Here is a 17033-nt window from a genome sequence, read left to right on the forward strand (position 1 = left end):
ACTCTACCCTTTATAAATTATAGGGGTTTGTTTTGTTTTCCTGGAATATTTAAGTGTTTGTTGTGAAGTATTTCACCCTCTGATTGTGAAATAGGTACCTGTTGTATAAAACACTGGATGGAAATATAGCCATAGTCTCAACGTGATAGTTGGGATGGTTAAAAATCTGCTCTAATAGTCCAGTATGCAGTACTAACTTTTTTGATCTTCCAGAGCAGTTCTGTTGTCAAACCACAATTGGCTTGGGCTCAAGAATTGAATGAATTCAATTTGATTTTGATCATGTGGTAAACAGAACAGAAACAGCCTGTGGTTTCATTTTTCATTCACTTACACTTGTGTTAGTGATTATACAACTATAAAGTTGTATTTACAACCCTATTATTTGTGATAACTTTATTATTAAAAAATACCTTTAGTTTACATTTACAGTGAAAATGTACCCACCATCCTCTCCCCTCATAGGATACGTACAGCTTGCATTTGTTTTGTCTACTATTTAAAAACAAAACAAATTAAAAATAAAGGGAAAAAAAAAAGCAGAAAAAAACCCAACCCTATGTAGGAAGAGTTGAAAGGCCACATAAGGAGGCTGTGCCTTTTGTCAAGGAGGAGTTCCTGTTCAGCTGTTCATGTGGTTCAGCCCCTACTATGAGGCCAACTTGTAAGAGGAATGGAGCCAAGCTTATGCTAATGAAGGTTACTAAGCTTGTGAAGGTGGACTTCTCACTGTCAGAACCAGAAAGGTATAGGAAAGGGCATTTCAAGCCAGGAAGGATAAGCAAAGCAGTAATGGAAGTAGCTTCAGGGAGTCAGGTAGTAGGTATAAAGGAAGGAAAGAAAATGCAACAAAAGGAAGGCAGAATATGTAGTGAGAAATACTTGATTGATATATCGATTTTTTTTTACATATTGAGAAGTTTGAAAGTAGTTGTGATAATTAGGAAAAATCAAAATATTTACATGAAGGAGGCATTTGCCCTTTTGTTACATTTTCAAATTAAATGATAATTTCAGTTTATGAGCGTTACTGAAATGATTTTTTTTTAATTTTATTTTCAAAGTGGTTACTGGAACAGTGATTTTGGAGGTTTTGCAACTGAAAGTTAGCATTTGAGTGGCTAACTGAGAAAAGCATATTTGTAGCATGTGTTTTACTTTGTAAACCCAATAAAACAGAAATGCTTGTAGTTAATGGGGGTACTGTGGGTATAGGATGACCAGCAGTTACTGTCAGTGAAGATACCAACTCATGGCTTATTTTAGGATTAAGAAATGTTTTTTGTAAAATACAAGAAATTTTTGAGTACTCTCCATTGACTTGACGACTTTTTTTCTTGCAACTGTTTAAACCAACCAAACAAAAACACAACAAAGAAAATGAAAGGCAAGCAGATGTGCTTTAATTAATAATTATTTTAATAATTTTCTTTGCCATTAGTGCTGCATGCTGACTCTTTAAATGAAGGAATGCACTACTGTTTGTTGTGTCTTGGGTTGGAGTAGAGTAGTAGAAATTTCAGGATATGGTTGTTGTTTTTTTTTATTGACATAGTCACAGAATCATGGAATGGTTTGGGTTGGAAGAGACCCTTAAGATCACCTGGTTCCAACCCCCTGCTATAGGCAGGGACACCTCCCTCTAGACCAGGTTGCTCACAGCCCCATCCAGTCTGACTTTGAGCCCTCCCAGGGAGGGGTAATCCACAGCCTCCCTGGGCAACCTGTTCCAGTGTCTCACCACCCTCACAGTAAACAATTTCTTCCTGATATCTAGTCTCAATCTGCAGTCTTCCAGTTTAAGACCATTTCCTCTTGTCCTCTCGCTGCCTGCCAAAAGGTCCCTCCCCAGCTTTCCTAATCATGAGGACAAGATTAACGTTATTGTAGGTGAGAGTTTCTAATTAAACTTGTTGTGTTTTTCATAAACTCATGGTTAATGTTAAAAGAAAGTACACTAGTGTGGAGAAAGGAAAGGAAAGGAGCAGACTTTAGCATGGCATTTACAAATTTCTGACTTTTGGACTGAGCATTTTGAACTTTTCTTCCTCTCCTGTTGTGAAGGAATAAGGAAGTAAGGTGTTACTTTGTAGTGTACTTCATATTCATCTTAACCAAGTATTCTGCAAGATAATTTCACATAGGTTTAGGTCTTTTGGAGGGAGTGGAGGGGTAGCAGTTTGTTTAAATCTGATAGTTTTGTGTGTCAGCTCTAGCACTAAAGAGAATATACTGGGTAGTTACCTGCATTGAACCAAAATGGCAACCCTGGTCCTATAACAGCAGCAAATTTTCTTCATGTTCCCAAAAATCTTAGCTGTAAAGCAACAATAGAAGCATCACACCTGGAACAAAAGTTAGCTGACCTTAATGAAACAGTTACTGCAAGATTCAGTAAGATTGTAACCCTTTAAAATATCTGTAGCGTGATATGCCAGCTCAAAGCTTGGGTGGTTTCATGGGTCTTCTTAAAATGAAGTCTAATGCAGTTTTAATTTTCACATGACCTTTTCCTCCTGGCACTCTTACAAGTGCAAGTCAGACAAATGAGTTCAGCAAATGACTTTGTTGGGATTTTTGGTCATGATGCTGTTTTTGCTGTTGGCCATATTTTTGTGTTAGATCTCTTGGTTTTCCCCCGGAGCTGGAATTGGCTTTTGAGTCTCAGCTAACTCACAAATCTTACTGCAGTGTGGGATTTATGAGGGCAGTCCATAGTGGCTTAGCAACATGCTTGACTCTGAACAAGCCTGAACAGAGTGAAAGAGTTGAAATGAGTGCTCGTGAGCTTCTCCAAGTCAGATGAGAGTTCTTGATACACATTTCTTTAAGTTACATTTCTAATATTATTTGCCAAGTTTTCTTTAGTCTTCTACTAAAGCAGCGAGCTGAGTATGCCCTGCTTATTCTCAGCCCAATTTAGTCCCTGCCTTGGCAATTGCCCTAACAAGAGAACATGAAGAGAAATGTTAGGTCTTCTCTGTTGTTTGTTTGCAATTCAGAATCTATAGTGTTTGCAGTTTTTTACATCTGGACTCTCTTATGACAGTGCTTTATGGCTTGTGTAGTAAAAATTCTAGTGTGCTGACAGGATATTTTGGCCCTTCAGCTTATCATAACTTTTTGCTTTGTGTTAAGAACTTTGTGTCTCTTAAAAAGATAATAAATGATACTGGTAAGCACTAGACTAGAGATTGCTGGCAGTGTAAGTGAAAAGCAGTCTTCTGCTATGTTCCAAACATAAGTTTTTAGGACAGCTTGACTTTCCTGTCGAAGCAGAAAAGTTTACAGCAACTAACAGAAAATTCAGAATTCCATTACATGATGCTTGGTGTGACAGAGTTGAAATAGCACGGAGTTCTTAGTTTCCTATGTGTGCATCTATAATGATGGATTATCTAATTAATATTAGACAGGTATTCACTATTAGATAGTGAAAATTAAGGTTTTTACTTTGAGAAAGCATTTTTAATCCTTTTTAACATTTTAATATTTAACAGATTTTTCTTCTGATGTATCTCTTGTTCCACTAGATGGGATAGCGCATCACCAAGATGGACTGCCTTTCTAAAATATTTTAGATAGACAGTGTTTCAGTTTCCCAGGCTAGAAAAATAAACTGTTGTTGACAGTTTGGCTAGAAATGATTTTATGCATTCTGCTAGTCTTACTGCATATAGAACAAAGTGGCATGTTGAACAGTAATGAGTGGTCAAATACCTGAAAGCTTTAAGTCTGTCAAAAATATGGGTTAGAAGGGTGAGGCACTTCAGCAGCTGACTTTGTGGCTTTCTGATGCCATGTCTCCACCATGTTTCTGGTTTTGATTTCCACTCTAGAGTGGGAGCTGTCAATGAGCAGAGTACTTGGAGTCAGATATGATTGTTAGTTTAGTTTTTTGGAGTAGTATTCAACTCTGCTACCATCTGCAGTAACAACATTTTTCCTGGTATGGCATTGTAATTTATATAATATTGGTTTTTCTTTTTTTTTTTTGTTTGTTCTTTTTTCCCCAGACACACAATGAACCCACTGATACAAGAGACAGCTAGTAAACAGCTATAAAATGCCCAAATCTGGATCTGCAAAAACAGCTCACATAGAAAATTCTGACAGCGATAGCACCATGGTAGAAAAACCAACTGCCAGAAAGGTAATAAAATCATATTCATGTCTGTTTAAGTTTGGTGAAATAAAGAGCACGTATTGTATCACAGCTTTTGCTCCTGTAATGGGAAATAAATTCTTATCTATACTTTGATTTATTAAGTGCAGAAAAAAAAATCTGATGCAGTTTTTTACATGCCTTCTTGTTTAAGTTAGGGAACAGAATACATGCCTTTTGTTGCAACTTGCAACTTAGTTCAAAAGGAAGCTGGATATGTTTGTTTTTTTTGATGCAAGTTAATGCATAATTTCCATATCATACATCATGTGAAGTCTTTATACTAAGAACAAGGATTCATATCTAATTTAATTTTACAGTGTTTTACTCTGTAACAAGCTCATGAAACATTTTTGAGGAGTTGTGAGAGTACAGACCAAAGAGCAAACGCGTTGCTTAGTTTCCTTTGTATCACAGGAACTTGTTCCCTCTGCTGGGAGGACTTGAAAGCCAAGGGCTGTGAAAGGATTGAGTAACACCTGTGCAAGTGAGTTCGTGTTAAAAACTGTACAATCCATTTTTGAGTGCTGAAAAATGAAAGGGTGTGTGAGGTCTAGTAACACTAGCGAAAGTAGTTTGTTCATCAGTGACCTTGGTTGAGGGGATAGAGTCCACCATCAGCAAGTTTGCTGACAATACAAAGCTGGGAGGAGTGGCTGACATGCCAGCAGGCTGTGAGACCTGGACAGCCTGGAGAGTTGGGCAGAAAGGAACCAGGTGAGGTTTAACAAGAACAAGTATTACACCTAGGGAGGAGTTAACTGCATGCACCAGTACAGGTTGGGGGATGACCTGCTGGAGAGAAGCTCTGAGGAGAGGGACCTGGGTGTCCTAGTGGATGACAGGAAGAATAGGAAAGCTAGTGCAGTGAAGTCTAGTGATGGTAGTGCCTTTTTATTTACTTTCTTGTAAGGAAGTTGCATTTGGTAAAGCTCTTAGTTTTTATTAAGTAGGTGATCTAATAAAGATATTTTCTGGCATATTTTGTCAGCGAAGTATTTCTGAAGAAAGCCACCTTCTGACACCTCTGAAAGTTTTGAAAATACAAGTAACAATTGCAATCGCTAGAAAACTAACTTTATTTTCAAGTTTTGTTTAATTTAATAGGGAAAAAAACATATAACAGGTTAAAGCAAGTTTTCATCTTTTCACTTTTACCTAAGCAAAAATAGTGGGTTTTCTAAATGTCCTTTTTCTGTGTTTCTTTGCTAAAGGTACAGTTTGAAATGATTGGAATACATTTGCTTATAAAAATATATAGAAATACGTGTTCATATTTTAATTGTGCATATTACTTTTTTCCTCCATAAGCTCTGAATTTTACATACAAACAGCTCTATTGTCTGAGTTAAAAAATAGATCACTTAGTCAAAATGAGTTTACTTCTCAGGCCCCTTTTCGTCTTCTGTGCTCCATGCCTGACTCCTCCCTCACCTCCTCTCCCTCTTGCATATTACTGTAGTAGAAAAATGATGCCAGTGTCCTGAAGTGGCCATTGAATCTGCAACCACTACCAAAGGAGCTGCCTTAACAGTTGCTCCCCGTTTGGTGTTTGCTGATTGCCTCGAGACCTTTCTCTCCAGGAATGTCCTGCTTCTGATCCCCCAAAACTGTCCCTTTTCTGTTACTAACAGTAGCAGTGCATGTCTGCTGAATCATTTAACCCTCATATCCTGTCAAATCTGTAAAATGTAGGTAGCCTTCTTGAAACGCAGAAATATTCTGAGAGAGCTATACAGAAAAGTAAGAGTCCTTTGGAATGAAGTTGATAATTTTTCCGAGAATCAGAAAGGTGAACTTGGTGTCCTTTATTTAACCTAATAAAGGTAGTGGAGGTGGAAATATTGCAATTTTTTATTTGTTTTAGAAAGGAATAAAGTAACATTCTATTTTTAGTAGTCATATAAACCCCTTTCATTGTGTGTTTCATTGGTTCTGATGACAGTTTTGTCCTCAGTAAAAAAAAAGGTGTGTTGTTAAGACTACAGTACATGAATTAGAAATAAGCACAAATGTGCTGTGTTCAGATTCTACATTCTTCAGTATTTGAGATTAATTTTCTAAGAAATGCTGCATTCACTGGCTTGTTTAAAGCTCAGGAGGAGATGGGAATCTGACCAAGTATATGGTTATGGAAACATAATGGAGAACTAATCACATTTTTACAAAAACAAACAACAACAACAAAAAACAATAGCAGAAAACACCCTGATAAACTGTTTGCATTTTTGCATTCAGTCTTGCTTATTATCCATCTTCAAACACTGTTATATGAGATGAGGAAAATGTAGGATTTGGCTTAGGGTTGTATGATATAGTAATACATAATACTGAAAATATAAGATCTTAAATAAAACTACATAAATTTGTGTTGCAGTTAGCATTCCTGTGTTCACATTTTTAATGTAATAAATGCAGTTTGGTTGCTTTGTCTTTGTTTTGATAAAAATTGAATGTGTGGCTAAGATATTCAGTAGTCGCTTAAAAGTCACATGCACTGTTTAGCACATGAACAGAGAGTTGGCAGAAGTATTTAGCTGGCACTAGAATAATCTGTGGATTTTCCCTTGAATTAGAAAAAAATAGACAAAATATTGCCAAGATGTGATCTTTTGGATTCAGCCTTTTAAATTATTTGCAATTCAACAGGCTAACACTAAAATTTGTGTTTGAACCAGAGAAAATAATGAAGACAAATCTATATTACACAAAAAATGTAGAAGAGTGACCAAGACCAATTTATAGTGAAAATATTAAGTGAAATATCTTTAGAAAGTAGTGAGCATTTGTCACGCTCCAATATAAAGGAAGGAGATGAGGTTTAGATTGTGTATATCCGGCGTGAGATTAAGAAACAACGGTTCAAATGTTGGTCTGACCAGTTTATTACCACTATAAACCAGGGAGATGGGGAAGGCGGACACTGTTAAGGGTAATGGGGAAGGGAAGGCGAGCGATAGGAAAGACAGGAAAGAAGCAAGGATTTGTACAACGCGGGGAAAGTCAGCAGCCAGGATCCCAGGGGCGGTCCGGTTGCAAGCGGCTCCGACGGTCCGAGGGAGAAGAGCAGGGGCGGCAGAAGCGGGGAGAACAGCAGCAGCGACGGGCAGCCCTGAGCAGCAAGCAGCTGTCCTGGAGAAGCGGCACCGAGTTAGCACAGGAGAAGCAGCGTGGGGAAAGTCCAGGAACAGCATCAGTCAGCATCAGAGAAGCAGCGAGGGGTCAGCATGGTAGAAGCAGCAGAGATCAGCTCGTGAGGGTTCAGATGGTAGAACACCTCGAAGGAGCGGCGAGGTCCAGGAGAAAGCAGCATGTCTCAGGCAGCAGGCCCAGGAGGGAGTTCAGCAGGAGGGAGTTCAGCAGCAGGGATCAGCTCATGAGGTTTCAGATGGAAGAACAACCCAACAACCATCTCGTGGTGGTCGATCCTCCATTTCTCTTGCCTACGTGACAAATCCCATGCTAGGATGCCAGGCAAGCGTCTCCTGAGGTGGCTATCTCCCCACGGAGATGAGTACCACACAAAAGAGTGTTAAGTGGCCACTGAGCTGCAGCTTATCTCTCATTGCCCCAGGACATGCCCATCTGCTTGTCCCTTAGACAGAGGATTTCACAACCCTTGCTCAGGACTTGCTTGGACATGTTCGGACATGTTCATCAGCAAACTTTGAGGCAATGGTATAAAATAATAGTCTCTTACAGCATTTCAGTAAAACGGGTTTTTCCTGGTATGCAAATATTTGTGACCATTAATTTAAAATCTTAAGCATTAAAACTTCATAAAAATGTTACAGATTGGTTAACCTAATGAAAAAAGGGAACGATGATATAAATAAAAGTTTTGACTCAGTAGAGTATTTTTATAAAGAAGTGTTTTGATTGCCTTGAACAATTCCTAGTCCACTCAGTATTCTTAGTGCTGTGTGACTATGGAATGACCATTTACACTGCCGCGAGGAAGGCCACTATCTAGTGACAGTATATCTCTGAACTACTTGTGATGCTTAATCTCAGTGGCTGTACATGAACAGAAGATGGGTTGTTCAATTATAGATGTTCTCTTATATGCCTGTGTATGCACTGTGGGCGAAGGAATCCTAATGTGAAATTATTTTCTCCCATTACAGTGCATCTCTGAAATGATCAGTAATATTAAACAACACCATTTCCTGAAAAACTATTAGAGAATACCCTTATTTGGACTTGCAAGGATGATGGAGTCCAATTCCTGCCTCCAATCAAAACCACCCAAAATTCAAACCCTGTGTCTGGGATTGTTGCCCAAATGCTCCTTGAGCTCTGACTGTTTGAGGCTGTGACTGCTTCCCTGAGGTGCCTGTTCTGTGCCCACTGCCTTCTGGTGCAGAACCTTTTCTTAAAACCCAGCCTCCACCCAACCTGAGCCTGACCCATCAGCCAACTCTTACCCCTTGTAATATATTTTTGTCTAGGTGTATACTGTCTATTTTTTCCAGGAAGATACTTTGAAAAACATTGTTGAAAGGTTTGTTGAAATCAAAAAAATTGCATCAGTTGGCTTCCCTTGGTCAACTACACGTGAAACCTTGTCGTGAAAGGAGATTAAACTTGTTAAACAGGACTTTCCCCTTGAGAACCCTTTGTTGGCTGTGACTAACTTCTCTAAGTAAAAGCTGTAGTGGCCAAAAGATATGGTATGAAATGTATTTCAGTGGTTAGTATATTAAGACAAAAGAAAAGTGCCTTTAGGATTTGTTTTTCCTTTCACAGCTGATAAAACGTTTAGCTTTTATTGGCTGTGAAATTAGCTTAGCTCCTGAACAGAGGAATGTAGTAAAGTTTCTGTTGTTACAGGACTTAATCTTTAATACTTGACCAGTGAAAGCTGATACTATGCTTACTATGCTGTTCTAACAACCAGTATATCACTGTGTGAATTAGCTATATTTTCAGGTCTTTTCAGAGCTTAAAAAAAAAAGAGTAACATTCATGTTAATAAAATAAGCTATTATCAAATATGCTTAGTGTGCATATATCTCTGTTTCAGTTGCTTGTCTTGGGAGCTTAAAAGAAAAACCAGCTAGAGAGTGTATTGCAGGCATACCATTCAGTGTTTGCGTGAGATTTTTTATAAAGATGAGAACATAAGGAAATTTTAATTTATCTGAATTTGTACTTTAGAAAATAAATGGCTGAAAATCTGGCAGTAAATGCTAGATCTGTGGTTCAAAGCAGAAAAAACATCATTTTGTAAGAAATAAATCTCAGAAGACTCCAATGTTTGTTTCCAAAACCATTTTAATACTGCGCGGAACATGCTTCAGTATGTAATTATCTTTGGTAGACAAAAAGAAATACTCTTTCTCCTGAGGCTTAGTACATCTGCTAGATTACAGATTATGTGGCACTGTGTTGCTGCCTTCTGTGCTGTTGTTGATTGTAGGATGTACTGGAAAATATAGCTGGAATGAGATATCAAGAGGTTTTGCTGACTGCTGTTAGCCTTTTGAGACTGTTTCTGTTAAACAGATTATGTCATCTTCATAACACACTAATATAGGTTCATAGGTACATTAGGTTGGAAAGGACCTACAAGATCATCTAGTCCAACCATCCTCCTATCACCATCCCTATCCAACTACTAAATCAAATCCCTTAGCACCTCATCTAAACGCTTCTTGAACAGCGCTAGGGATGGTGCCTCAACCACCTCCCTAGGCAGGCCATTCCAGTGCCTGACCACTCTTTCAGAGAAAAAATGCTTCCTCAGGTCTAATCTAAATCTTCCCCAGCGCAACTTGTGGCCGTTCCCTCTCGTCCTGTCATTATTTATCAGGGAGAAGAGGCCCACCCCCTCCTCACCACAACCCCCCTTCAGGAAGTGGTAGAGTGCAATAAGGTCTCCTCTGAGCCTCCTCTTCTCCAGACTAAACAATCCCAGCTCCCTCAGCCGCTCCTCATAAGACTTGTGTTCAGGAATGCTGATAGATGGTAGAAAGTGGCTCGGCAATCACCTCTGCTAGCTCCCTCAGCACCCTTGGGTGGATCCCATCTGGTCCCATGGACTTGTGGCAGTTCAGATGGAGGAGCAGGTCTCTGACCATCTCTGCTTGGATCACAGGGGGTGCATTATGCGCCCCGTCCCGGACTTCCAGGTCAGGGTACTTTTTAGTACCCTGAGGATAACTGCTCTATTTATTAAAGACAGATGTGAAGAAGGCATTGAGAACCTCAGCCTTTTCCTTATCCTCTGTGGTTACATTCCCTGCCGCATCAAGTAAAGGATAGAAATTCTCCTTAGTTCTTCTCTTACTGTTAATATATTTGTAAAAGGATTTCCTGTTCTCCTTTACTGCAGTAGCCAGTGTAAGTTTGAGCTGGGCTTTTGCATTTCTAACTTCCTGCCTGCAAATCTTGGCCAGTTCTCTGTAGTCACCCCAAGCAGCCTGACCCATCTTCCAGAGGACATAGACTCTCTTTTTCTCTCGGAGTCTCAACAAAAGTTCCCGGTTCATCCACACTGGTCTTTTCCCCCTCCGGCTCGACTTACGGGACTCCTGGACAGCCTGCTCCTGTGCCTTTAAGATTTCCATCTTGAGGAGCATCCAGGCTTCCTGGACGCCTTTACCCCTCAGGAGCAAGTCCCAAGGGACCCTTGCAACAAGTGTCCTGAACAGGTCAAAGTCTGCCCTCCGGAAGTCCAAGGTAATAGTTTTGCTAGTCACCCTCTTGACGTCACCCAGAATAGCAAACTCCACCATTTCATGGTCACTCTGGCCAAGACAATCTCCAACCTTCACATCCCCTACTAGTCCTTCCCTGTTAGTGAAAAGTAGGTCTAGCAAGGCATCTCCCCTGGTAGGCTCTTGCACCACCTGTGTCAGTAAGCAATCATCCACACATTCTAGAAATCTCAAGGACTGCTTCCTCTGCGCAGTATTATATTTCCAGCATATGTCAGGGAAGTTGAAGTCCCCCATGAGAACAAGTGCTGGCCATCGTGCAACATCTACTTATAGAACACCTCATCTATTTCTTTATCCTGACTAGGCAGTCTATAACAGACCCCCACCACGATGTCACCCCTAAAGACCATCCCCCTGATCCTTATCCACAGGGGCTCTACTTTATCATTTCCAACCTCAAGCTCTTCAACATCAGAACACTCTTTGATATAGAGAGCTATGCCACCACCCTTTCTTCCCTGTCTATCCCTTCTGAAGAGCTTGTAGCCATCAATCCCAGTATTCTAGTCATGGGAGAGGTCCCACCATGTTTCTGTAATAGCCACAAGGTCATAGTTAGCCTGCCTCACAATGGCTACAAGCTCTTCTTGTTTATTGCCCATGCTGCGTGCATTGGTATAGATGCACTTCAGCTGAGATATCTGCCTCACCCCTTTCTCCAGCACAGCCTCCTTAGGCTCTTTACTGGTGAGCCCTGTTTTATCCCCTTCCCCCGTCACAACTAGTTTAAAGCTCTCTTGTGCTAGGATTCGTTTCCCCCTTTGAAAACGAATATGGTTTTGCTAACACCAGAAATTCTTCTTGTTACTACACCTTCCAGTGAGTCATGCTTTAAAAGTTGAGATGTGCAGCTCCAGTTCATCTATTTGCCCCAGAGCAGAATGAGCTGGGCTTGATTCTTGACAAATCTTTGCCAGGCCTTTTCTGCAAAGCCCAAAGCCTTAACTGGTGGAAATTTCATGGTCTCCTTGGGCAGTTTGTTCTGATACTTAATTATGCTGACTGATGTGGAGTTAGATGCTAAGTGGAAGGATAAATAACCTTTCCTTGTCTCTTATTGCAGTCTGAAGCCATTAAATGTTCTTCCAGTGCAGCAAACATGGATAGTGTACAGTGCTTTTTGGAGCAATTGGTTTATGTGTCTCAACATTATTCAGTCTTTATTCCATATTTTATTTGGTTAGTAGTTTTCTGAACTTCCTGGATTACATGAAACTAATTTGTAGACTTGTTCTGAATGAATTTTGAATCTTGCTTGAATTCCAGAAAGACGTGTTCATTACAGAACCAGAAGTAGGTGAAACAGTGAAGGCTTGCTTTCTAAGCTGAAGAGCACTTCATAAGTTCATAAGGTTGGAAAGGACCTATAAGATCATCTAGTCCAACCATCCTCCTGTCACTATCTCTACCCAACTACTAAATTAAATCCTTTAGCACCTCATCCAAACGCTTCCCACAGCACTTGCTACTTCCTCTTGCCTTCCTTTACTGGAAGTTTAATCCAAGAAGCTGTTATGAACCACTTTTAATGTGGAGTCTTGTGATTTCATAGTAAATTACTTTTAAAAGTTCATAGAACCTTTTTTAATCCTATTCCTTTTGTTATGTGCATAGTCTATTAATCGAACTAGTCCACTTTTCCAATCTGCTAGTAATTTTGTTATTCATTTATTTGCTAGTTCTCTTTTCTTCTCTCTCTAGTTGTGTGTGTTGGAAAGGCAGCTGCTGGTTATTACTGTAATTCTCAGAGGCCCTTTAGCCTGTTCAGTAGACTTTATTACTTGTACGTATTCACTGCCAAACTTCTACTGAATGCTCACTTCTCACCTGCGGTTGCTTCTATTTTTCTCTAATCAGAGTAGAAGCCTTTTGTTTTTCACAAATTGTCAAGTAGGGATATGTTCCGTTTCCACTTTCAGGAAATTAATCTACTAGTTTTTTTACTCAATCATCTGTTGACTAATACAGAGCTATGGAGTTGTTGGAGTTGATACAGTTAAATAATGTATTTCTGCAGTGCATAGTGAATAGAATATGCTGTGTCTCTGTGTTGTCTCTTGATTAGTATGCAAAAACATTGGGCTTTGCAGAGGGTTCTCTCAAGCAGTTGTCTCACAAAGTTACTTATTTTTCCCATAGTTCAACCTCCTAGATTATCAAATACTTGAAGGTGCTATTGTGCCCATCCTGTTTTTCTCATAAAATATGTTTTATAAGTCCAAAATCCCAGAGTTCTGTATCTAAACATTTCAAATAACTCTATTTTTTTTTTCTGAATTTGATGTCAGTTAAATAATTTTTAAATAGATTTTCTATGTTCTTAGTAAATTTTGCTTCAGAAGGTGATACATAACCCTCGTTGAAATTGAGAGCTTTGTACGGGGATAAATTTGGGGATGGAGTGGAGGCAGAGGAAGGCTGTTGGAGGTTTTTGTTATTGTATTACAGTTCACAGTCTGAATTAAGTGTGAGCTTTTAATGTGATTACTGTACTATAATCAGAGAAGCAATCTGGAGTCATCATTAAAGATTTTAAGATTTTTGTTCCTTTGCATTTAATCAAGGCTCTAATAATGAACAGTAGTTCTGCAGTGATGTATGTGGAAGTTCATATAACACACAAGTTTCTCTCTTGAAAAGGAATTGTTATTGTTTATTTTAGTAAAATTACTTGAAAAGGATTTGGAACGAGCAACTATGTAATGCACTTACACACATGTGCTCTCACATAGCAGTATTGGCAGTTTGTATGCATTATGAGACTATTCTGGTATATGCAAAAATTACTTAGTGTACTTTTTATTTACATCAGAGCAAGGACAAGATTGCATCCTACAACAAATCTCCAAAAGTGGATAGGAGTGATGTGGGGAAGGAGATGAAAGAAAAGTCTTCCATGAAACGTAAACTTCCTTTTACTATTAGCCCATCCAGAAATGAAGATCGCAATTCAGACACAGGTAGAACCTTTTTATTTCTTTGACTAATTATTTGTTGGTAAAATAAATCTTAAATTTAATCAATTGCATATTGTGTTTTTTTACAGTGATTTTTTTCCCTATAGAAAAGGACAGTAAATATAAATGTTGCTTGCTTGCTTCTGATTTTTGTATCTCTGTCTGATAGGTTTGCCTATCAGATATTACCATGCCAGTGTAGTTTATCTGCATTTTCCAGTTCTTTCCTAACCTCATTCTTTTGTCTCTATTTTAGTCATAAATCTTTCCTATCACTGTCATCTCTGTAAGTCTGTTTGCTTAAGATGAAAATATAATGTAAGTGTCTTCATTTGAGGCCTTCTGTAGCATTTTTGGGAGAGGAAAAGTGGGAAAGATGGGGAGATGTTCTGTTCTATGTATGAAAGAAGTTGCTAAGTTTATGGAACTAACTGAACTAGCTATGGAGAGGAAACTTTTATTTTGGGTTAATCTCCTTTGATCTGTTCAGGATACCACTTCTACCCAGACTAATAGTTTTTTCTGATTTAAGTATATTCTATTAGACTAGATTTCAGGGCTTCAAAGCATGGCTCTTTTCAAGTCAAGATGAAGGAATCTGATTGTTGTAATTCCAAGAGTACAGTGACCTCTTAGATGAGATAATTATATATATGCCACAGTCCAATAAGAATTCCTTTGCCAGAAAGACAGTACCCATGCCCTCTTGTAAGGCCACCAGAAGCTGTGTTTTTATACTACAGCTTCTTATACAGTATATGTTATAAAATTTTAATTAAATATATATATATATATTTTAGAAAAGGTAGTTCTGTTAACAAGCTTAGAATTAAATGCAAGGTAGAAATATGTATTGATGTACATGCTTAAGTTTTGTCCAGGATTGATTTCATGCAGGTGATTTGGCTCTTAGTTGTTACATACATATCTCTGTTAAAGAAAGTAAGCTATGAAATCCAAATTTAAAATAGCTGCATTATATAACAGTGCTTTTGGATTTAGAGTTTAGTTTTTAGTGTGTTTATAGAATAAGACCATGTTTAATTTGCAAGTACACGCTCAACATTTCCTTTGTTGAATTAATTGCTTGGTATTATACCATACTATATTTCCTAATGGAAATAAATATACTTAGAAATCATATTGAACATTTATCTAGTGCTTTGTATATTGAAAATCTTTTATAATTTCCCCACATCCTCACTGACTATAATTCATTGTCACAACGTCTTTTAAAGTAATGTAAAATTTTGCATCTCTCTTGCTATAGCATCCATTGTCTCAATTTCCACAAGCGTGATGGATTACTTTAGCCACTTAAACATGCTCAGAAAGTCTGTGCACAAATGATGTAGACTTTTTGTTATAAGTTGTAGCAGAGAGATTATGAAAACAGTTCAGGTAGGGGTGAGAAATACATAATGGAATAATAGAGAGTACGTGGCTTTAACCACTGTGTAGCAAACATTGCTTCTTGTTCTCTGACTCTTTGTTGGTGCGTTGCAAATTTCTGTATGCATTACTGCTGAGGCAGAAAGATAGAACTGTGCTCTTTGACAGGTGAGGAACTTGGTACATAGGCTTTCCACAAACCATAGGGATTGGAGCATGATTGTGACAAAAATAAAAATAAAAATAAAAATAATAAAAAAAAGAAGCAAACCAAGAAAACAACCCACAGATCTTGTAATGCTGATCCTGTACCAAACCAACAGGATTAGAGCAGTGAGCATTAACCACTTGTGTAGCTGCCACATTTGGCACTGAAGTGAATCATGACTGACATCAATGAGATGCAGCACTTCTCCTAAAACAAGCTTGGCTTTAGACATTGAAAAGATTTCCCATCACTGCACCATCATCAGATTTTCCTCAGTAGTTTCATCTTTTTTCCATACCCCCAAATTTCACCTATTGCTCCTCTTCCTGGTAATTTTGGTCTGTTGGTGTGATGTGGATTTCATTTTTTTGTTTGTTTTCATTTTCTTTATTCAGATATTGTCCAGAAACACGAAGTGGTAAGGAAGATGCACAGCCAAAGTGAATGTTAACATCATTTGTAAATGTATTTTTAAATTTTGATTACAACCAAACTATTCGTAAATTAAATTTTGCATCCAGTCAGTTCTGGCAAGTAGGATTTCATTCATCACTGACAGTATCTAGTATCCTGTGAACAGTATCAGTTCAGGACACTTGTTGCAAGGGTCCCTTGGGACTTGCTCCTGAGGGGTAAAGGGGTCCAGGAAGCCTGGATGCTCCTCAAGATGGAAATCTTAAAGGCACAGGAGCAGGCAGTCCCGGAGTCCCGTAAGTCGAGCCGGAGGGGGAAAAGACCACTGTGGATGAACCGGGAACTTTTGTTGAGACTCCGAGAGAAAAAGAGAGTCTATGTCCTCTGGAAGATGGGTCAGGCTACTTGGGGTGACTACAGAGAACTGGCCAAGATTTGCAGGCAGGAAGTTAGAAATGCAAAAGCCCTGCTCGAACTTAGACTGGCTACTGCAGTAAAGGAGAACAGGAAATCCTTTTACAAATATATTAACAGTAAGAGAACTAAGGAGAATTTCTATCCTTTACTTGATGCGGCAGGGAATGTGACCATAGAGGATAAGGAAAAGGCTGAGGTTTTCAATGCCTTCTTCACATCTGTCTTTAATAAATAGAGCAGTTATCCTCAGGGTACTAAAAAGTACCCTGACCTGGAAGTCCGGGACGGGGCGCATAATGCACCCCCTGTGATCCAAGCAGAGATGGTCAGAGACCTGCTCCTCCATTTGAACTGCCACAAGTCCATGGGACCAGATGGGATCCACCCAAGGGTGCTGAGGGAGCTGGCAGAGGTGATTGCTGAGCCACTTTCTACCATCTATCAGAATTCCTGGTTATCTGGAGAGGTCCCACAAGATTGGAGGCTTGCCGATGTGACTCCCATCTACAAGAAAGGCCATAAGGAAGACCCGGGGAACTACAGGCCTGTCAGCCTGACCTCGGTATCAGGGAAAGTTATGGAGCAGATGATCTTGAGGGAGATCACACGACACATGCATGGCAACCAGGGGATCAGACCCAGCCAGCACGGGTTCACAAAGGGCAGGTCGTGCTTGTCCAACCTCATCTCCTTCTATGACTGGGTGACCAGACAGGTAGATGAGGGAAAGGCTGTTGATGTAGTCTATCTGGACT

The 17033-nt window shown here is 39.2% G+C and overlaps 1 protein-coding gene across 7 annotated transcripts in view; it reads left to right on the top strand.

Annotated features, from left to right (window-relative positions):
* The window catches only part of ANKRD12 (ankyrin repeat domain 12), a 73930-nt gene that overhangs the window by 15875 nt on the left and 41022 nt on the right, over positions 1-17033 (top strand). For 5 of the 7 annotated variants that reach the window (XR_010623218.1, XR_010623217.1, XR_010623219.1 and 2 more), the window contains exons 2-3: positions 4017-4153; positions 13703-13850. Coding sequence is in view for 3 of the 7 variants with exons in the window: in XM_065753698.1 (XP_065609770.1) it covers positions 4067-4153; positions 13703-13850 (235 nt within the window). In the remaining 4 variants the exon portion in view is untranslated. Of the gene's footprint in view, positions 1-4016; positions 4154-13702; positions 13851-17033 lie in introns of those variants that run through there. The other 2 variants (XM_065753700.1, XM_065753701.1) reach the window with 2 other exon arrangements.

The sequence above is a fragment of the Cyrtonyx montezumae genome, unplaced genomic scaffold, assembly GCF_038088225.1.
Source record: "Cyrtonyx montezumae isolate F1298 unplaced genomic scaffold, pur_monq_1.0 scaffold_8, whole genome shotgun sequence".
Taxonomy (NCBI): Eukaryota; Metazoa; Chordata; class Aves; order Galliformes; family Odontophoridae; genus Cyrtonyx; species Cyrtonyx montezumae.